The following is a 23445-nucleotide window of genomic DNA, read 5'->3' on the forward strand; positions in this document are numbered from 1 at the left end:
CCCAATCATTACGAATTGAATGTTTTTTTAAACCATTTAAATCGGACGTTCCGTTCTCTCAAAAACTCGATTTCTATTTTCTGCACTCTTTGCTCCGTATCTCCGTAACGACTGTACTTGCCTTTGCCAAAAACTAATCAGCACATCTCCCTATCAATAGGAATTGAATGTTTTTTGAACCATTCAAATCGGTTGATCCGTGCGCCCGAAAACGTGGGCGAAAAATGCGGACATACAAAACATACACACATACATTTTTTCTGAGGGATGCCAAAATGTTCAGAAATCTTCAAAACGTTGAGAAATGCAAAAATTTTCAATTTCGAATTTTGGACGATTACAATAACTTACCCTACGAGAAGTTAATCAATTTTATAACTATGTAAAAATATACTTATTAACTATGTAACAAGGAGCTAAAAAAACATATCGCATTTTAGACATTTAAACAAAATAAAACGTAACCGTGGATAAACTGCAATCGATAAAACTAGTGTCATACAATGGGAAACAAATGTGCAATAACTGTAGGCATAACCATCAGCCCATCAACACACATGTCCATCCCCAAAACGCAATCAAATCTTCACCCCTAAATACAAAAAAATTATCCATTTCCTCCATCTGGCCCTTCCCTGGCCAGTCTAGTCTAGTCTAGTCTGGTAGAAGGATTTCTCCTTTCGTTTCGATATGCGCGCAGAATTTGCGCATTTCGGCCCCTTCTCCTTTCGCCTTCCCTGTACATATCTGTATGTATATATCCATTTCTATCCCCCGAAGGGAAATAGGGGTAGAAATCGAGTGCAAGGGGTATGGTGGTGGCGAGAGGGGCGAAATATCGATCCAGATGGAATAATCATATCTGAATGAGACGACGAAGACTACGACGACTACGATTGCCAGAGGATAGGAGATTGAAGATTTTATACTAGATAAGGACATTGGGGATGGATTTGTGGAAACTACTTGCCGATAGGGTGATTAAAAGCGTAATGACTTAGAGCAAGTACGTATACTCATAAATATGGACACATAATTAGATGTTGTAACATTAATGTATATGTATTGCAAATTTTGGACATGTTATTTTTCCGCATTTTTAACTTCGCGCAGGGTAAGTTATTGTAATCATCCAAAAATTAAAATATAAATTTTTGCATATCTTTACGTTTCAGAGGTTTCTGAACATTTTAGCATAATTTAGAAAAATTTGATGTGTGTGATAATCCGATTTGGATTAATCAAAAAAAAAACATTTACTTTGTACTGATAGGGAGAAGCAATTAATAGAAAATTCGGCACACTGTTGGTTTTTTCAAATAACTCACAAATTTCATATGAAAGCACAGTAGATTGTGTGAAACTAGATAAAATTTTCTACATTTGCGTGGAAACAGTTCTATACACTCCGACATAAAAGTTTTGAATAAAACGACTTTGAATTCGATATTTCATTCTTTAGTAGCAATAATTAGAAAATTCGGGACATTTTTTTTGATTTTGGTCAAATAACTCAAAAATTTCATATGAAAACACTGTTTTGCAGTTTTTAGATATTTAGATATTTAGATTAGATGTTGTTAAGAACCTGAATCAATAATTTCATAACTTTTAAATTCGTCTAAATTTAATACAATATTCTGCAATTGTGTACTAAATTCAGTAATCTATAATATTTTCTAATTACGCAAGTCCCTAACGTTTCAAAATCGCAGTCAAAACCAAAACTAGTGGGGTGGGTGGCATCGTGCCTTAAGGCAAATTGCTGGAACTTCCCGTACCGTAACGAAATGTTCGAGGAATACTGAATGTTTTCAAATAGATTATTATAAATATTGTAACATTGTCTAATATTTATAAGAATTATATAAACTGAATTGCAAAGTTGAAATTATTTGTATCAAAAAAAAACTAAAAAAAAAAAAAAAAAAAAAAAAAAATGGAACAAAAATTTTTTTTCCAAAATCAATTATTTTGTTAAGACAAGCACAAAGTTTTTTGAATCATTCAAATCGGACGCTTAGTTCTCTCAAAAACTGCCATTTTTTACATATTTAGCTCCGTATCTTCGAAATGGCTGGGCCTGCCTTTGCCAAAAACTAATAAACACTTCTCCCAATCATTACTAATTGAATGTTTTTTAGATCATTCAAATCGGATACTCCGTTCACTCAAAAATTCGATTTCTATTTTCCGCACTCTTTGCTCCGTATCTCCGAAACGGCTGGACCTGCCTTTGCCAAAAACTAATCAGCTCTTTTCCCTATCAATAGGAATCGAATGTTTTTTGAACCATTCAAATCGGTTGATCCGTGCGCCCTAAAACGTGACTGGAAGTTTGTATCCACACATACATACACACACACACACACATACACACACACACACACACACACATCCATTTTTTCTGAGGTATGCCAAAATGTTCAGAAACCTTCAAAACGTCGAGAAATGTAAAAATTTTCAATTCCGATTTTCGGCCCATTACAATAACTTACCCTACGGGAAGTTAAAAAGTCCATTACTTTTTCTATTTTTGTTTAGATTTGTTGAACATTTATGTTGGACATGTACGACAATGTCTAGAAACTACTTGCCGATAGGATAATTAATAATCAAAATCGTAAACCTAGTTTTTACAATTGAGAATTAGTACTTTTAATATACAAAAGTTCAGATTAGGAGTTCAAGGGGATTGACAATTTTAATAAATATCCACATGATGGCAGATAGATTTTCAAATCTACTTGCCAATAGGCATTCTACTAGTATAAATAAGTATGTGTAAGAAAAACAAATGTATTTTTATAAAATCCTAACAATAGAAACATCATCGAGATGAGACATAATATACCATTAGATGTACATAACGCAAAAACATCAAAGTATCACATTACGACTTTTGGTTATAGAAAAATGCATTATTTTTACAACCGAGAGAAGAAAGGTAGAAAAAGATACTAAAATATACTAATATCGTTGATAAAATTAGTTGATGGCATATTATCAACGTATGTTAGTATTAACCTATAGTAGATACACCACTGGGCGTATCTACTAATTTGTAAACAATCAATTGTAAACACTTGTCAGCATTCAAAAATATAATTATTTTTATAGATTGCAGAATGAAAATAAAATATAAAATAAAAAAATAAAAAAATGTTAGTATTAACTGTCCCCCGGCAGCCGGTACGGCCGATCGCACTCTGACCTGAAACTAAGCTAGTTTCAGGTTGAGAGCACATTTGGCCTGCCGGTTGGAAATGGGACACGCGTTAAATGGCACAAATTTATTATTTATGAAATTTTCTAAAATAGGAGGTTAATATTAACATAGTTATGTTAATATTAACATGACATTTGAATCTGAAAATTATATTAATTTTAGTCATACGTGTGAAAAAAACGACTGCTAAATTTGTTATTTCGACATTATTTTGATAGATAATAATAATAGTAATATTTTGATAGATAATAATAGTAATAATTTTGATAGATAATAGAAACACTACTACTAGATAATAATGAAACTTACAGTAAACTTTTTGGGTTCCTGTAGAATTAGATAGACTTAGTAAAAATTTAACTAGTGGGGTGTATGGCATCGTGCCTTAAGGCAAATTGCTGAAACTTCCAGTATCGTAACGAAATGTTCGAGAAATTTTGAATGTTTTCAAATAGATTATTTTTAATATTGTAACATTGTCTTATATTTATAAGAATTATATAGACTCAATTGCAAACTTGAAATTATTTGTTTAAAGTATATTAGAACTATAGTCAGAATTAAAAATAAAATCTGAATTATTTTCGATACACAAAAAAATTTTTTTTGAAAAAAAATGTAAATGAATGTTTGAATTGAATGTTTTTAGGATCATTCAAAAACTCGATTTCTATTTTCTGCACTCTTTGCTATTTATCTCTGTAACGGCTGGACCTGCCTTTGCCAAAAACTAATCAGCACATCTCCCTATCAATAGGAATCGAATGTTTTTTGAACCATTCAAATCGGTTGATCCATGCGCCCGAAAACGTGGACGAAAAATTGTATCTATACATACGTACACACTCACACACACACATTCTTTTTTGCTGAGGTATGCCAAAACGTTCAGAAACCTTCAAAACGTCGAGAAATGTAAAAAAATTCAATTCCGATTTTCGGCCCATTACAACAACTTACCCTACGGGAAGTTAAAAAATCGTCGAAAAAAAATTTTTTAACACATTATTACAAAAAAACGACCCGGCCAAAATTATATTTAACAAAAACTAACCACGTCGAATCCCAACGAATATCTTTCGAATTTTCAAAATCGATTCAAATTGCGGGCTAAAACTTGGACGAAAAAATTTTCACTCCTCTGCTATTTACGAAGAAACAGCTTGGCTGATCATCGCGGAAAATTGATAAACGCTAGTCCTCATCGAGATACATCGAGTGGCTTTTAAATTTTTGAAATCGGTCTAGCCATTTTTGAGAAAACGTTGATTTACGGCAAAAAATCTGTTCACACACACACACACATACTTTTTCCAAATTTGGTCTCATTCCATTCAGAATGGCTTGAAACGTCGAGAAAACATAAAATTAGCGAATCGGGTTTTTTGATGAAAACAATAAAACTCTTTCGGGATGTTAAAAATATTAGTGTGACCAAATTTGACCCTTATATTTCTATCTTTATTAATTATTATTACTAAAGATATTATTAATAATACATTATTATGTATCATAGTATTATATCATTGATATCCAAGATTGTTAGTTAAGGTTATATTAGGGTAAGGTCAAGGGTTAGGGTTAAACGTTCATGATTTACGACCGTTGTAAACATTGCTTGTAAATGGGCACGTTAAAAATTATACTTCCTCCTTTGCCGTGATTTTGCACCGAATTATATATTAGATTTTTATAAGCGGCCCTTTTGCCTTCCCTTCGGTATGAAACCATAAAACTTAATGGCCTATAATAAAGTCCCCTTATTTATTTACTTGTTTTCGTCAAGGGAATGGACTTGTACACGATATATATATATATATATATATATAAATGTATATGTATATTTATTAAGGAGTGTGTAATGTAATTTATAATTTAAGTGCATGCTAATTTTACAAAGTGGCTACGGAAATTAAAATGTTTCCGAGCGACTCACGAACGACTATAAACGTACATGCTAAGTGAATGTAAATATTATAAAATTCCAACACCTGGTCTAAGGGTTGTTTCAGGAAAAATTTCTACACATCTGATACTAAATAAGATGATATATTAAAAATTGTCAGTACCAAAAATATTGAACACAAATTCAATTCTTTCCCTAGTACCCTAATTTGATTCTACGAATCGACGGGGTTGTTTTTGATAAAGATAATTTTGGCCGGGTCGTTTTCCTGTAATAAATTGTTAAACAAAAATGTTTCGTTGATTTTTATTATTATTTTTTCGACGGTTGATACCATAGTCTTGTAGATCATACTAAAATATTACGGCACTACGACAAGTCGTTTAATTTTAAGAACAGACAAAAATTAGAATCGTTTTTTTGGCGTTTGTCAAAATTAGACCTTTCATCGACATTTTCTCAAAAACGCATTTCAGAAATTTAAAAGCATTTGATGTATCTCGATGAGGACTAGCGTTTCTCAGTTTTGTACGACGATTGGCCGAGCCGTTTTTTTGCAATTTGGAAAAAAGTGCTAAACTCTTTGTCCACATTTAAGCTCTTACTACCGAATCTATTTTAAAAAATCAAAAACTGTTCGAAAGATATTAGTTGGGAATGATATTGATTAGTTTTAGGTGAAAATCTACCGAGCTGTTTTCTTGCAATTAACTGTTGAAAAAAAAAAACTAGGCAGATTTTCACGGAACTTTTTTTGGCGTTATATATCATGGTCTTATAGAACTTATTGAAATATTACGGTCTTACGACAAGTAGTTTAATTTTAAAAATTCATAAAAAATTGAGAAAATGAGTAGGTTTTTGGCGTTTGTTAAAATTAAAATTAGACGATTTACTTGGTTAACGATAGAGTTCTTGGTCTTAATGAACATACTAAACCATTAAACCTACAGAATCTGTTTCAATTATAAAAATTGGTAATTTTTGAAAATTGGTATTTAGAAAATACTCAGAGATAACGTGTTCGTCCGTTTTCAATTCTGTTTAAAAAAAATCCTCTCGGAAAACTTTTAATCATTCATAAATTAATTTATTTTTTATTGATTAAGTCGATTATTTACACATATCGGGAAGTTCATGTTAATATCATGCTCAAGGCTAAATACCAAACCAACTAGTTTGTTTTATTATTTTTAAGGAACAGGGTGAAATATTCTTCTGATTCATGCATTTTTCATTAAATCAAGATTTGTACCATCATGTAACATTAAAATGTTTATCCTGATTGATATCGGTACGCATACAACGTTGATGCCATTACGGTACGCATACAACGACAGATCTCTATTCACATACACGACGACTAATCACAATCGACCCGTATAGGAATGATATCATCGAGAGCGAATGACGAATCTTTGACACTCGACTCTTATCTTATCGACTCTTATCTACCGTAACGAACTTCCGTTGCATTTGTACGAATTTACACCTTAGTCGTGCTTAAAAAAGGTACTTTTTACTTCAAAAATTTATAAATTTTGTGTCAAAAACATGATCTCCACTTTTGGTAAAATTATAATTTCTGCAATAAAATTCCTTGACAACTATCAGGAATTTAAATCTACTACCCTCAGTGTACAATTACCCACTTTACCCACGTATACCCTTTTCCTTGCCCACATGGGTCTTGTTAAACCACGCGTGTGTCTACGGAATAAAAGTTTCGGGTATTGTTTGAATTTATAATGTTCGTTTTCACAGCCAGCGAAAAGTTTGCGATAATTCTCACATAAATCTATGTGTATGGTGTATATATTGTTGTAGTTGTGTTAGTTGCCATTTTTCTTTCACAATTCGCAGTTTTCTTCTCAAAAGTTCTAAATAAAAGTATTTTCTCGACTGCTGCTACTGGTAAAAGGAGGTAGTCAAGTATCGGATTCGCCGGCGACAACTTATAGAAATTGAGTTTGCCAACGATAGGAAATAGACAGGGAGCTGGGGATAGAGGATACTCATCCTAAAATTATGGGGTTATATAAAAATTCTTCAAAATTTGATTGGCTTTGAGAGTTGGACTACTGGAGAGTGGCTTCGTTCTCATTCCTACTCAAAACCGGGTAATACACCGTATAGTCTGAAAATTGACTGGAGATTCACAAAAATTGGGAAATAATAAAATAACAAACTGTATCAATTATCTCATTATGTATAAAAATGAAGCTCTCGATAAAATGATCCGCTAAAACTCGAATCCGGCTAAACCGATTTGGCCAGTCTTAGTCTTGAATAATTCCTGCTAATCAGTAGATTGTCGGAAAGGTGAGATATTATTTCAAAATCGCGTAGAAACTTTTCATTTTTAATTTGAAAATTTTTGTACAAGCGTAATTTGAATAAAACAATGGACGGTGGCTAATACGTCAAATGTCCAATGTTTTTGACAGATGTTCGATTATATTTAATAGGATGTTTTACGTGAATATTATTTAATTATGATTAAATTGTAGTAAGTAGTTTTTTTTGTAGTTTTATTTATATACAAAAACGTTTTGACGTAAACAAATTGATGGCTTAAAATATATTTTAAAAATATAAAGCGTTGTAATACAGTTATGAAATTATAGTATGTTATTTCTTAATATGTGTACTGAATTATAAAAATATAAAATCAAATCTGTTTCTAACAGAAAAAAACTAAAAAATTGCAATGAACACTTGTATACTCTATTTTTATTAGTCGCGAATCGAGGGTTGGATATGATATGAGAAGTACTTTTGAAAAATGTTTTAAAAATATACAATATTATATTAGAGCTATAAAATTTTAGTATGTTATTACCTAATATATGTACTCAATTATAAAAATATAAAATCACATATGTTTCTAACAAAAAAAGCTATAGATGTGCAATTTTATAAACAAATGCACTCTTGCATATCTAGTTTCCAATAGTTGCAAGTCCGCGGTTTGATGAGTACTTTGAAAAATATTACAAAAACAGCTATAAATTTGCAATTCAGTAAAATCATGTAACAGGGCTGCAATTGTTACTAGAAACTCAAAATATCAACTTTTTTGAAATGTTAATATGAAAAAACACTTTTTGGCGATGTAGCACTCTTTTTCTGCAAATCATATTCTTCTCAAACACGGTGCTCTCAAAGATCTATTTGTATAATTATATACTCATTGGTATTAATAAAACATTTTATAGGTAATAATATTTTTTATTCATGTTATTTAAAATCAGAACCTAAATTTGGTATCGATCAAAGGTTTTCCAGAATTTATCGAAAAATAGATAGTAATATATGCAGGTTTGGGGTTAAAAGGTCCACCACCGATGTGTCAAAAACCAGTGAAGTTAAGCATTATTTAACAATATTTGAAAGTAGTGGGAAAAAGATGTATAACCAGCTATAACCTTGATTCTCATGACTTTGATATCGAGAGATAAACTTTGAAAATCTATAATAAAAGTATTTTTTTCCATTGGTAGTTTTTTAGCATTAGTTAAAAATGTAATTATTTTCTAAAATATCTTTCAAATTAAAATAAGACATTAAACCTGTTTACCACCTGGCCGTTCCAGTTTCCCGCCTATAGGGTAAAAAGGTCAAGATAATAAATTTTTGATAGACATCAAAAAAGCACATTTCTACAATGATGAAGTAGCTAGCAGTTTTACTGAACGTAGTCAGATAATTGTTTGTTTGAAATGTGTTATTTGTTGTGATATAATTGGTTTGGTTTTCATAATATAATTAATATTTGCTCAAAGTCAAATTGGACTTTTGTGCCTCGCCCTGCTCTACATAACTACTTTTTATTAAATTTACTTTAGTTCATCGAATGTTACTTGAAACTTTTCAAAAAGCAGGTCAAAGAAGAAATACTTAATTCATTTGCTATCTCTTCTTGCAAAAATTTGAAAATATTGTATAAGCTCGGTAGTATTATTTACAATTATACCCAAAATCCAGAATCCAAAAAGAATCAGATAAACTTGAAATATAATCAATATGTCGAAAGACCAAAAAAGACTTGGATTTGATTATACTATGTTTTCTATGGAAAGTGTATAAAATTTCCAGACAAAATGTAGACGAACTAATGGGGCTTATTGTTTTTATAATACCTCATTGTATACAGCATTCAAACAACGCATCCTTATGCACTTAAAGTATTAATATTTTTGATTCTCTAGAAATTGTTTAGAATATACCTTACTTAGACAACGTTTGCCGGGTCAGCTATATAAATAGTAACTGAATTAGTCTGTAGTTTTCAACAATGTAATATCTAATATGCGTTTACAACATATGCAATATCTATTTTGAGTATTTGTCCTACCAGATTCCTCTTTAATTCGTCCAATGATGATATGCGGACACTTTGAGGTCTCACTCGGCCATAAAACGTAATACGAAAACGATAAAACCATATGATTCGGTAATAGGACGACCTGCCTTCTTTTGTTCGAAAAACATTATTTCTACAAGACCGGAATATAAAATAAAATATACCACCACAATATGGTACAAAAACATGATTTAACTTTACCAAGAACAATTTTAAACGATAGTTGTAATAAAAACTTCAGTTCAATTTTTGCACAAGTTGTATCAAGGGGCACAACTAGTGTAACCGCCTAAAAAAGGTGATTTTTGGGAATTTATATTAAAAAAAAACTACTTTATCAATCATTTTAAAATTTTAGGAATATATTTATACATGTTTTAAAAATACATAGTAAAATTTTTGAAGAAAAAAATTAAACATTTTTTAAGTTATCGTCGATCTCCAACGGCGCGACGAAAAAAGACCCTTTACTGCTGCAGTGATTCCGGTCTTCTACGTGGATGAAATTTAAAAAAAAAAAATTCTCGTTCAACTAGATAATATTGTCTGTAAAATGAACTACGATAACGAAAAAAATCAAAAATTGACAAAATGACGGCGTTTTTTAAAAAAAAAGTCGAATTTTACCCAAAATTTTGGTCGTTTTTGGACTGCCAAAATTCGATTTTTGATCCGATCAAAAAATCGATTGTTCATTTTACGGAGAACTATAATATAGAACATGTAAAAAAAATAGATAGTGATCGGATCATTTGTTTTTGAGTAATCACTGCAGCAAATTTGGAAAATGCTGTTTCGAGAAAAACGCGTTTAAAGATAAAATTATTGTTATACTATATACTATATATATACTCTTCAAATGGCTGTGACTCAAAAACTATTTAAGATATCGATTTAAAATTTTGGTATATTATTTTTAAAGGTTGAAAATTCGGTTTTTTGAAAATTTCACACTAGTTGTGCCCCTTAATTCAGAGATTCAGGTTACAAAATCAATTGCCCTGATTGTGAATAAACCTATATAGGTGAAAGTAAGGAAAATCAAGGCATTGTGGTTGTAAGTTGATGAAGGCGTTTTTAAGTTCATTAGGATTTTATGTGAAATTTTATTAGCTTTAATTTGTGTGAAGACTATTTTGAGCTATAATAACTGGTTTTGGAATTATAAATTAAACTGTGAATTAAAACACATTTGTAGTGTAATTAAAAACATTTTATGTCCTGGTTAGACCGCGATTTTCAGCTGTTATATTACAGTAAATTTTTTTATTGCGATTTTGTGCTGAATTTTATAAGCTCTAAAGCAAATCAAATGCATATTATAATTTTATTAATATTTTATTATACTTTTTATTTTTAGGTCGAGCAGCAGAAATCAAACAATCCCAAGCTGACGTAACAAGATCGTACGATGATACAATATTTCTGCAAAAAGGAACATCTTCTGATAGTACTGCTGCTTCATCAGCCTCCAGCAGCAGCAGCAGTTCGGTTGCTGGAAAAACTCAGAGACAGGGGAGGGATGTCACAAATTTCACATCTGGAAGCGCAAGTAAGAAAAAATATATAAATATAAATATGAATATGAATATAAATATAATTATAAATAAATTTAAATCTTATATATAAAAACGGAGTTCTCGATAAATGATCCGCCAAAACTCAAAAACGGCTAAACCGATTTGACCAGTCTTAGTCTTGAAAAATTCGTACTAATAGTAGGTTGTCGGAAAGGTGAGATATTATCTCAAAATCGCGTAGAAACTTTACATTTTTAATTTGAACATTTTTGTAGAAGCGTAATTTGAATAAAACAATGGACGGTGGCTAACACGTCAAATGTCAAACGTTTTTGACAGATGATGTTCAATTGCGTTTAATAGGATGTCTTACGTGAATATTTGTAGTTTTATTTATATACAAAAAACGTTAGTAATCGTTTTGACGTAAACAAATTGACGGCTTAAAATATATTTTAAAAATATAAAACGTTGTAATACAGTTATGAAACTATAGTATGTTATTTCTTAATATGTATACTGAATTATAAAAATATAAAATCAAATATGTTTCTAACACACATTTGCATACACTATTTTTATTAGTTGCGAATCGACGGTTGGATATGGTATGAGAAGTACTTTTGAAAAATGTTTTAAAAATATACAATATTAAACTTGAGCTATAAATTTTTAGTATGTTATTACCTAATATATGTACTCAATTATAAAAATATAAAATCGCACATGTTTCTTACAAAAACAGCTATAAATTTGCAATTCAGTAAAATCATGTAATAGGGCTGCAAGTGTTACTACAAACTCAACAATATCAACTTTTTTGAAATGTTAATATGAAAATGCACCTTTTGGTGTTGTAGCACTCTTTTTTTGCAAATCATATTTTTCTCAAACACGGTGCTCTGAAAGAACTCATTTGTATAATTATATACTTATTGGCATTTATAAAACATTTTCTAGTTTATATTATTTTCTAATTATGTTATTTAAATTCAGAACCTAAATTTGGTATCGATCAAAGGGACATTTTGTCGAATAATATTTTTCCAGTTATAATTTCCCAGAACTTATCGAATAATAGATAGTAATATATGAAGGTCTAGGGTTAAAAAGGTCCACCCACCTATGTGTCAAAAACCAGTAAAGTTAAGCATTGTTTAACAACAATATTTGAAAGTAGAGGGAAAAAGATGTAAAACCAGCTATAACCTTGATTCTCATGACTTTGTTATCGGGAGATAAATGGTATTTTTTGAAAATCCATAATAAAAGTATTTTCTTCCGTTGGTAGTTTTTTAGCATTAGTTAAAAATGTATTTATTTTGTACAATACCTTTAAAATTAAAATAAGACATTAAACCTGTTTGCCAACTGGCCGTTCCAAGTTACTCCGCCTATAGAATAAAAAGGTCTAGATAACAAATTTTTGAAAGCTTGCAAAAAATCACATTTTTACAATGATGAAGTTGCTGGTAGTTTTACTGAACGTAGTCAGATAATTGTTCGTTTGAAATGTGTTATTTGTGTGGTATAATTGGTTTGATTTTTATAATATAATTAATATTTGCTCAAGATCAAATTGGACCTTTGTACAACGCCCTGCTCTACATATATACTTTTTGTTAAATTTACTTTAATTCATCGAATGTTACTTGAAACTTTTCAAAAAACAGGTCAAAGGAGAAATACTTAATTCATTTTCTATCTCTCCTCGCAGAAATTTGAAAAATTTGTATAAGCTCAGTAGTATTATTTACAATTATACACAAAATCCAAAATCCAAAAAGAAACTGAGAAACTTAAACCAATAAGTCGAAAGACCAAAAAAGACTTGGATTGGATTATACCATACAGAAAGTGTATAAAACTTCCAGACAAAATATAGACAAACTAATGGGGTTTATTGTTTTTATAATACCTCATTGTATATAGCATTCAAACAACACATCCTTATACACTTAAAGTATTAATATTTTTGATTCTCTAGAAATTGTTTAGAATATACCTTACTTAGCGAAACAATGTTTGGCGGGTCAGCTAGTATAAATATAAATATAAATATAAATAAAAAATATCCTCTTTTGATATATTATAATGCGTCCTTTACCTTTTAGCTTCTGGTACAATCTTAGTTCCCCAACACCAAACAATTACTCTGCCCTGTGCAACCACAGACGACCTGGTGATAAGCAACAGTGTCTGGTTGAAAGACGGTCAAATAGTTGATGTCTACGACCGAGGGGGGTCTAGTAGTATGTCCAGTGGCGGCGGACACAGATTTATCCGAAACAGAGACGGAGGCGTCTTCATCGACGGCGTCCGAATGGAGGATAATGGAGAGTGGAAGTGCGAGGCTGAGGACGAGGCCGGGTTTTTGGTCGTTGGGTATACGATACAGTTAGTTGTTTTAGGTAAATGATAAAAGATTAATATAAATATATATATATATACATATATATATATATATATATATATATAATATATATATACATATATATGTATATATATACTAGCTAACCCGGCAAACGTTGTTTTGCCATTAAAAATATGCCTAAATTGATAAAAAAAATTAATAAAAGTGCCAAAATTCAAATATTTAATAGATTTGGACTCTGATTCTTTGAAAAATAATTAAAAACTTGTTATAATTTTCAAAATTATTTGACATTTCATACTTCAAAAATTATGATACTTTTGTCATGTCATATGCGTCAATAAAATTTTCTTTCAAGTATTATTTATTTGTTAATAAATTATTAATTATTTTAAGTCATCAATGAATAATTATATAATTGTTAAATTCATAAGTTTGGCTAAATCAACACAGGAATATTGTGGAAATAAATATTTTTTTACATAAAGATCTGATTTTTGACATTTGCATTTTATTTCAAATTAATTATAACTGTCAAAATATTTTCTCTTCAGTCAAAATTCAATATAATATGATATAATATTTAGTTTGTCTAGTTTGTTTTTGTCAGATTCCAATTGATACCCTCAGATTGTACTATTCCATTTAAGAGGTTACAATTTCGTGTAAGATCAGCATTTGCGATAACAATCAAAATATATCTTAACTGATATATTAATAATAATATTATATTTTAATTACACAAATTTTGTTACACTCCGATAAATAATTCCAACGCATCATAGTGTTTTGTTTATTTTAATTTTGTTTATGTCATTTTTTTTTAAATTAAAGAATAAATTAAATTTTAGTCTAAATCAACGCAGTATCTTTATCTAAATATACAATTTTTTATATAAATATTTGATTTTTTACATTTGCATTTAATTGAAAAATAGTGAATGTCAATTTCATATATCCAATATGCACTAAATTTATAAATGTCAAAATATTTCCTTCTTGGTCCAAAATTAATATAATATGATAATATTTATTTTACAATAATGTTTTGTATCTATAATTTGTTTGGCAATATTGCCTACAACATAACTTGGAATAATTAATTTATTTGCTTTTTTTGAAGTAAGTCGTTAAACGTTTTTTTTGTGAAATATCAAATTTTTGTTCATGATTAATTTTAAATTCGATATGCCGCTTTTTCATTGTGATCTCTGATCTATAAGGTTTTGATGAAGTTTTGGTTTCCGAAATAATTTGGTAAGCTAATCAATTAAATCTAAATCGTAAATCTATTTATATAATTATTTTCATAAATACTGACAAATGACATTTAATTTTTTTACATGTCAACATTTATTTATATTTTTAAGCATTGTTTTTTAATTAGATTTAAAACTATAAACAGTGATTGTGAATATAGCATTTCATCAAATTTGGATTTAAATGTTGGATATTTCTATATATGTACATGTTTTTGAATTTTATTTTTTGAAATGTCAATTTTTTTTTCAAAAATTATATATCGAAATTTTCTTAAATTTTGACATTTGTCATTTTAGTGTTTTGTTTTTTTTTTGGTCATTTTCTGTCAAAATTTTTAGAAATTTATAAAAATTATATATTTATATTTTAAATTCACTTTTCAAAATTTTCTATAACCTAAGTTGGATATATATGCACACGATGAGCCATTAAAATTTAAAATCGGTTCAGTAGTTTGCGCGTCCATCGCGAACCAACATCGTGACACGAGATTTATATATATACTAGCATACCCAGCCTTGCGTTGCAACGGCCCTTATTGAAATTCACGTGATTGAAATTTGAATTAAAAAATTACTCATGGCACTTAAGCGTTCTTGGTTTTTTTTACCAGATCGGCCTAAACCGCCTTATCTCCTCATTGATGGTAGACGGTTGGATCCTGGAAATATGTTTATTCCCGTCAAGGAAAACGGGGAATTATCCATAAGTTGCGTTGCTGAAGGTGGAAATCCAAAGCCAACTTTGCTTTGGAATTTGGCTCTGAGCCCTAATATTGATCCGACGTCGCAGGAGCACGCCAATGTCAACTTAGACTTACAGGTAACTATAAAAATACACCTGATGCCTAATTACATTATCTTGTAATTCATGTTTTTTCTCAGCAGTCCAAGGAAGACTTTGATGAGCAACCTGCAGCCTCTTCAAGAAAAAACGTGCCTCAATATCAACCTGGTTCTGGTGCACGTTCCGATACTGGTCTCAATAGGGTTTTGAGGGCTCATCACAATGCAACTATTACTTGCATTTTGCAACATCCAGCTTTGAGTCATCCCTTGAATGCGTCACTACTTCTGGACGTACAATGTGAATACAAATTTATTTCACCAATATTTTTGTGAATTTTGAGTGCAATTGTTATCATTTTTCCAGATGCTCCTTCTTTTGGCATCAGCAGAATACCAGGATTTGGGTTTCCTCTACGAGAAGGCATTGCAGTGTCTTTAAAATGCGATGTGGATTCAAATCCTAGTAGTGTTCCTGTTTGGCAGAAGGACGATGGTGCCACACCGGTAAGAAATTGACTAAAATTGTCAGCAGAAATTGAGTGACTAGTATTTTTTTTTATTTTTTAAATATATAGCCCACAGATTTCTTCCAAGACAACTCAAAAATACAATTATTTTACATAATGAATAACAATTAAAATATATACAAAATTACAATATATAGTTATTAACATAAAATGCTTAACATAAAATTACATATAATGCAGAATGTAACGATATTATTTATAAACAGAATAAGATAAAATAATGAGATATTTGAAAAGAAAATAAAAAGGTTAACTTGTGCACATGGAGATTATTTGATTAGGTGAAGTGTTCTGAATATCTATTTCATTATTAATTAAGTTAAAGTTAGAGGACATAAGTAAAATAGGCGAATTTAAGAGAGAATTAGATTTAGGAGTAGGATAATTGAAAAATAATTGTGAACGCGTAGATAGTCTTGAAACATTAAAGGATAGTTGTTTAAAAATAAGAGGACAGTCTATACAATTATTGCAAAGTTTAAATAAGAACATAATTGTACAGATAAATCGACGTGAGGCAAGGGAAGGAATGCCAAATTCTTTTAGTAAAATGTTGTGGTCAAAGCCATGTTCAGGGTAAATTTTATATGTTTTATAATAGATATTTTAAAAAATTTTCGCTGAACCTTCTCTATCGCATCAGAGTTGTTGATTTGATGAGGATACCAAATGATCGAACCATATTCTAATTTTGAACGTACAATAGAATAGTACATGCAACGAAGTGCATTATTAGAATTGAATTGTTTACAATTTCTCAGTATCAAACCTAAAGATTTATGTGCTTTATTACAAATATCAGTTATATGTTCCGTGAAAAACAAACCACGGTCAAATAAAACTCCTAAATCTGAAATTTTATTACATCTATCAATGCTGGTGTTAGAAATTTTATAATCAAAATGTATTGGAACGCGCTTATGTGAAAAACTAAGAATCTTGCACTTTGATATATTTAAATCTAATTTGTTATAGACACACCAAGAGTGGAAAGAGTCAAGTTGAGACTGTAATAATAAGCAGTCATCAATAGTATTTATTTTTAGATATAGTTTGAGATCATCTGCAAATAATAAATGTGGACAGCTAATAATATCAGATATGTCATTATAAAAAATAATAAATAGTAGTGGACCAAGAATGGATCCCTGAGGAACACCTGAACTGATATTTTCAATATTGCTCTAGAGTCCATTAAGATAGACAAACTGTTTACGATTATGAAGATAACTCTTAAAAAAATAAATAAGTGAAGAATTAAGACCAATCTTAGATATTTTAGTAAGAAGAATGTTATGATCAATTTTGTCAAAAGCTTTACTGAAGTCAGTGTAAATAACATCAACTTGTCCATTAGTGTCAAGATGTAGTACAAATGTAACATGTAGTATTTTGTTTCTTTAGGTTCCTCAGTCTGGTGACGGTTTCCTGAATTTCTCAGCAATCAAACGAGAAGATTCTGGCTGGTACAAGTGCACAAGCAGACATATGCTTGGACTGTTTTCGTCAATTGGATATTTTCTTAATGTCAGATGTAAGTAATAATTAGAATTTGACCAAAAGTTGAAGGATCATAGTTGACAAACTTGTTTTTTTTTCTGCAGATGATCCACCAGAAGTGACTCAAGAACCTGATGATTCCGAAGCATCTGCACATCACGTGGAAGTCGCCGTTGGCGGTTCTGTCCATTTACAATGTCCAACAGGTAAAGAATTTTTTTTTTTAACTTATTGAAGGGTAGTTATAGTAATGGTCCGAAAATCGAAAATGAAAATTTTTTCTTTGAAGGTTTCTGAACATTTTAGCATACCTCAGAAAAAATGGATGTGTGTGTGTGTGTTTTGTATGTCCGCATTTTTTCGTCCACGTTTTCGGGTGCACGGATCAACCGATTAGGGATCGAATTTATCAATACCCACTTATATGAATATATTTATACTTGCAAATGGCAAAATAATAAATCTAATCTATCAAGCGCGGCGCTCATAGCGTGACAATGAAAGTGTATAATTATCATCAATATTCCAAAGATAGAAGTAATTATTACTGCATTAACATCACAAGTTATTTTAATTTATAGGCACTTTAATTATGAAATATTTGTTCTGGATGGTATTTGAATATATCTTACCAATTATTTTATTTGTTTATTAATAAAATACAAATACTACTTCAAAAACGCAAGTACAAACGATATCAATGCTCGGTTTGAATGGACTATATTAGGTAATACTAATACATCAATAATCAAATGTTTGTATAAATTGTGAAATATACTACTATAATTATATGGCATCATAAAAAATAATGAACTCAAACTCCAAAATGACATGACTAAAAACAAAAACATGATTAAGATAATTGCATATGATACTTATTTGAAACATATGTCTTATATTCATGGCTCTCGTATAAATGTACATAAAAAAACATTCGATCCCTATTGATAGGGAGATGCGCTAATTAGTTTTTGGCAAATTATAACATCTTTTTTTATTTTCCATAAAATATTTTTGTAATTTTGGGTTAAAAATTCAAAAAATTACCCAGGCTAAGCACAGTCTAACCGCCACTCTGGTACAAATGCGTTACCCAAGTGCGTTTAGAATGTTTATGTTCTATAGCACTTTTCCAATTTTGTGAAAACTATTGAAAAATGTAAAAATGCCGCCAAGCTAAGATCAGTCTAAGTGAAAATGTCGCACAGAATTATTTGCAAATGCGTTTAGACTGTGACTATAGCACTTTTTCAATTTTGTGCAAATATTAGGCAACTATTTTTTTGAAATTGAAATCGAAATGAAATGACGATTGTTAATGTTCTGGAGATAAATTGATTAATTTATGATTTACATTTGATTTGCTCAGATAAAACAAAAGATAGCAAAAATAATGAAAGTTACACTATTTGTAATAATATATTTGAAAACGTTTAAAATTTCTCGAATATTTCATTACGGTTCGGGAAGTTCCAGCAATTTGCCTTAATGCACGATGCCATACACCACTAGTTCTATATTTATTTCATTTTACATCAAGTGTCTTTTATCTTTTTGCAGGTACGGTGGGCTGTTGGGGCAAAAGCGATCTTTCAGGTGGGCGCATCAGAGGCGTAGGTCCAGGTGGGGTTATTGCAAGCCAAGGCCTAGCCTTAAGAGACTTACTTTACAGGGATGCAGGGTCGTATCGGTGTGTGGGCAGGCCCCCCTGATGCGGCAGAAAATACTGATAGGATACAGACTCTTAGATATATACAATTGTCAGTCAAAGGTAATAAACTGGAATTAATTTTGTTGCAAGTTTTAAGATTTTTTAAGATGAATTCCTTACAAAAGCAACGAAAGTGCGTTACGGCAGATAAGATAAGATAAGAGTCGAGTGCCATTGATTCATCATTCGCTCTCGATGATATCATTTCTATACGGGTCGATTGTGATTAGTCGTCGTGTGTGTGAATAGAGATCTGTCGTTGTATGCGTACCGATATCAACAAGGAAATTGGCATAGATAAATAAACATTTTAAAGTTACATTGTAGTACAAATCTTGATTTAATGCAAAATGCCTGAATTAGAAGAATATTTTACCCTGTTCCTTGAAAATAGTAAAAAAAATTAAACATTTGCGCCGTGTACTGAGCGGAAGTTTATTGATTACAAATTATTTCTATATTAAAAAAGATAATGTTTTTATAGACAAGACAGATTCTAAAGCTGTTCAAAGAATTATCAAACGACAGAAAAAATAAAAGGACTCTACTGACGAACAAACATAATTTTAATCCTCTACTCTACTGACAAGCAAACTTTAATTACAACGTAGTTGATAAAAGGGACTCTACTGATGACTAAATCTAAAATTAGTAAATATAAAAACTGAAAAAAATCTCCACTAACTGGTATAGATAAAAAAGATATAGAAAGGAAACATATAAAAAGGACTCTACTGACGAGGAAACTTTAGTTTTTGATCTAAAAGATTAAAAAGGACTTTACAGACGAGCAAATAAAAAATCGAGTAGTTAAAATATGACCATAAATTTTATCTTAAAGTTAGAAAGGGATTCTACTGACAAGTCAACAAAGGTTTGATCGATAAGAAAATACAAAAAGGACTCTACTGACAGGCAAACTAAAAAAGCAAAGTTTAATTTCAACTTAGAAGAAGAAAAAGGACTCTACTGGTAAGCAAAATTAACTTTGATACTAAAAGGGACTGTACTGATAAGCAAAAATATAAATGAAAAATGTTTTGTGAAAGGGACTCTACTGACAAGCAAATTTTAATTTCAATCTAGAAGAGAAGAAAGGGACTCTACTGACGATCAAAATATGAATAAAAAATGTCCCTTAAAAAGAACTCTACTGACGAGCAAACTCAATTTTAATTTAAAATATTTGAAATTGGACTTTACTAGCGACCAAATTTGAAATTCGTAAATATAAAAAAAGGCTTTACTGACAAGGAAACTAGGAATTAACAAAAGAGACAAAAGGGGACTCTACTGACAAATGAATAATAAATAAAAAATATAATAGAAAAGGGACTCTACTGACAAGTGATCAAATAACTTGATAGAAATGTACAAAATTGATCTAATAGACAAAAAAGCGACTCTACTAACGAGCAAAATTATTAATTAGAAAAAGGGACTCTACTGTCGAGCAAAAATTATTAATATTTAATGACTAGAAAAGCGGATTCTACTGACGAGCAAGGTTATAAAAAAAAGACTCTACTGAGGAGTAAATTAAACTTAATTTTTATAAATATATAAGATTTAAAAAAGGACTCTACTGACGTGCAAATTGAATATCGTCTGGAGAAAAGTAAAAAAAATATAAGCAGTCAATGAATGTATGTTAATTTCAATTACGTGAAGTTCTTCAAACACAATTATTACATGATGACTAACACAATGCTAATTACAATGACAAACCGATGAAGTATATAGTCATACTTATACACATTATATAAATGTGTATAATGGTTGACGAGACTAATAAATGTTACCATATGACTAATAAACATTATTCAAAATTGTTATATGATGTATTTATTTTTTATTGTTGTTTTTAGGTCCGCCACTTGTGCGTACAAATTTGAACTACCTAAATGCGACTGTTGGTGACCCTGCTCATGTCACCATGGAGTTCTGTGCCAATCCTGGACCTACCAGGACATTATGGGTGCACGGTGATAATGTCTATTATCCTGGTCGAAAGTATGAGTATGTCACAGCCCATAACATCACTGTAAGTACGAACTAGGGTTTATACAAAAACCGACATTTCAGAAAACCGGTTTTCTACTTTTAATTTTACTAAAAAACCGGTTTTCGAATTTTATATAGAAAATCAATTTTTGCTCGAACATTCTGTAATTTATCCGCAAATTTAGTGTAATTTAGAGCAGTATTTGACTGAATTTATTTATTTTTCAATTTTCTAGATAGTAAACAAAATTATTTTAATTTTAACTAGTAGAACTAAAAAATAATAGTTTATCTTGATTAAATAACTTTGAAAATAATTATTCGTTATTCATGCATCATTTTCACTAGAGAATGCAATACCGGTATACCGAATTACCGGTAACCGCCCGATTTTTCGTCGGTATTCTTACCGGTATTTACCCCAAAAATACCGGTATTTTTGGTAATTTACATAAGCGCTATTTGATACATAATACATTAAAGTTTAAATTTCTCGGAACAAATTTATCTTTAAATTCCATAATCGCATAAACAGCTATATCTTCAAGTGATTCTATATGATAAACAAATGTCAAATATTATCTCAACTCGTCATTAAACTGAATATTTATTGCTTTCCAAAGGGCTTCATATCGTGTTACAATAAATAAAATTGGACTGATAGATAATGTTTGTTTCATCTTTTGTAAAAATGTAACGATTTTTTAAGTGATATTTGCGCCAAAATATTTTATATCATACATATTACCCCTGCGTAATCGTTGTTTTTTTTAACTTTATACATAATAATTATGATAATTACTAAATACTTTTGCTTTTTATTACAATTATAAAATATTATTTTCCGAAAACGTTTCGAAGTTTGAAAATACTATAGAAGCATCGCATTGTTTTAAATAACAATACTCAACAATTATAGTATCTTATTATTTATCTCGATAAAGTATCGGATCTTAAGTTAGTGTAGAATTTTTTTTTTTTAAATATTGGAGATTATGCTAATTTAACACATCGGATACAGACAATACAGTTTATTATAATAATGTAATATGATTTTTTATGAGTTTTTGGTCTTTCTTACTCATATGTTTGTTTTTTGGTGAAAAGTACTCAATATACTCGATAGTGATAGTGAATTAATGAAACGGCATATAATTTTGTTAAATTATTATTTAAAAAAATAAACTTAATGTTCTATTTTATTGTTTAGTTTAATATAGTTGTAGTTGTATATAATTTTTTTATATTTGTACTAGTAACTTTCAATTTTGTTTACGTTAGTTTAAGATAATAAAAATACCGGTAATTTACCGGTATCCGGTTTTAAAATGAAAAATTACCGAAATACCGGTATAGAAATTTTCCATATGTATTGCATTCCCTGGTAGTCAATATTTATTATAGAAAGTGGCAAATTCATCCATATATTATCATTGTTCTTATTTTACTGTGTAATCAACTCCCTTAAAACATTCACAAATTATGCTTAATTGTTTTTAAAGCCTGATATAATAATTCCAAGTTTTTTGTTCTTTAATTTGTAGCTTCTAGGGTTTAAAACTTTTTTTTTAAGTTTGAGTAGAGGAAGTTACTTCTTCAACAAGTCATACTGATTTAAATTAATATATACACTGGTATAAAAATTTAAATTAATATATACAAAACATTTCTGGGAACCATTGCAGATTGATAAGATATTAAATGCTATTGAACCGATATGATTTCAAGTATCAAAACGCTTTCATTTATCTTTTATATTTGGCTATATTTGTAATTTTCCATTTATACAGTGAAAACCGACTTTTTTCACTAAAGAACCGGTTTTTGATTTACATAATTTTTGACAAAAAACCGGTTTTTGAAAACCGACAAACCCTAGTACGAATTATAATTTTGGCATTCGATTATCTGTTACTAATATGTCCTTTATCTTTACCCTTTTAGAATCGAACAAGTGCCCACTGTCAAGAAGCAGCCCTCACCTTCCACAACATAGTTCCGTCCCATTACAAATCTTCTTCAGCTCTATCTACTACTACGTCTGTTCTACAAGAACAATTAATATTTCTGGTGAAGTCGCCGAATGGATTGGCAGAGGCTTCGGTCGCCATCAATCTGAATCCGTCCGCCGATTGGCGACCAAAAGATGCCAATTGTGGCGACAGGAGAAGAGGATACTGGTTCTTGAATGTTTTGGTGTCACTTATTGGTGTAATGCGGTTGGTACTGGTGTAATTTGTAAGTTTTTGTTGGCTGA

The 23445-nt window shown here is 30.1% G+C and overlaps 1 protein-coding gene across 1 annotated transcript in view; it reads left to right on the forward strand.

Annotated features, from left to right (window-relative positions):
- Positions 1–23445, forward strand: part of LOC113389718 — a 30859-nt gene extending 7414 nt beyond the window's left edge. Inside the window, exons 2-12 of the mRNA XM_026626732.1 lie at positions 10862–11053; positions 13136–13432; positions 15272–15480; positions 15543–15744; positions 15811–15950; positions 17378–17507; positions 17578–17679; positions 19034–19175; positions 19310–19317; positions 21053–21228; positions 23133–23445. Of these exons, the coding sequence (XP_026482517.1) occupies positions 10862–11053; positions 13136–13432; positions 15272–15480; positions 15543–15744; positions 15811–15950; positions 17378–17507; positions 17578–17679; positions 19034–19175; positions 19310–19317; positions 21053–21228; positions 23133–23423 (1889 nt within the window). The 3' untranslated portion in view covers positions 23424–23445. The remainder of the gene's footprint in view (positions 1–10861; positions 11054–13135; positions 13433–15271; positions 15481–15542; positions 15745–15810; positions 15951–17377; positions 17508–17577; positions 17680–19033; positions 19176–19309; positions 19318–21052; positions 21229–23132) is intronic.

Source organism: Ctenocephalides felis, unplaced genomic scaffold (genome assembly GCF_003426905.1).
Source record: "Ctenocephalides felis isolate EL2017-DRISC unplaced genomic scaffold, ASM342690v1 CF-g0.4_SCAFFOLD_03573, whole genome shotgun sequence".
NCBI classification, from domain to species: domain Eukaryota; kingdom Metazoa; phylum Arthropoda; class Insecta; order Siphonaptera; family Pulicidae; genus Ctenocephalides; species Ctenocephalides felis.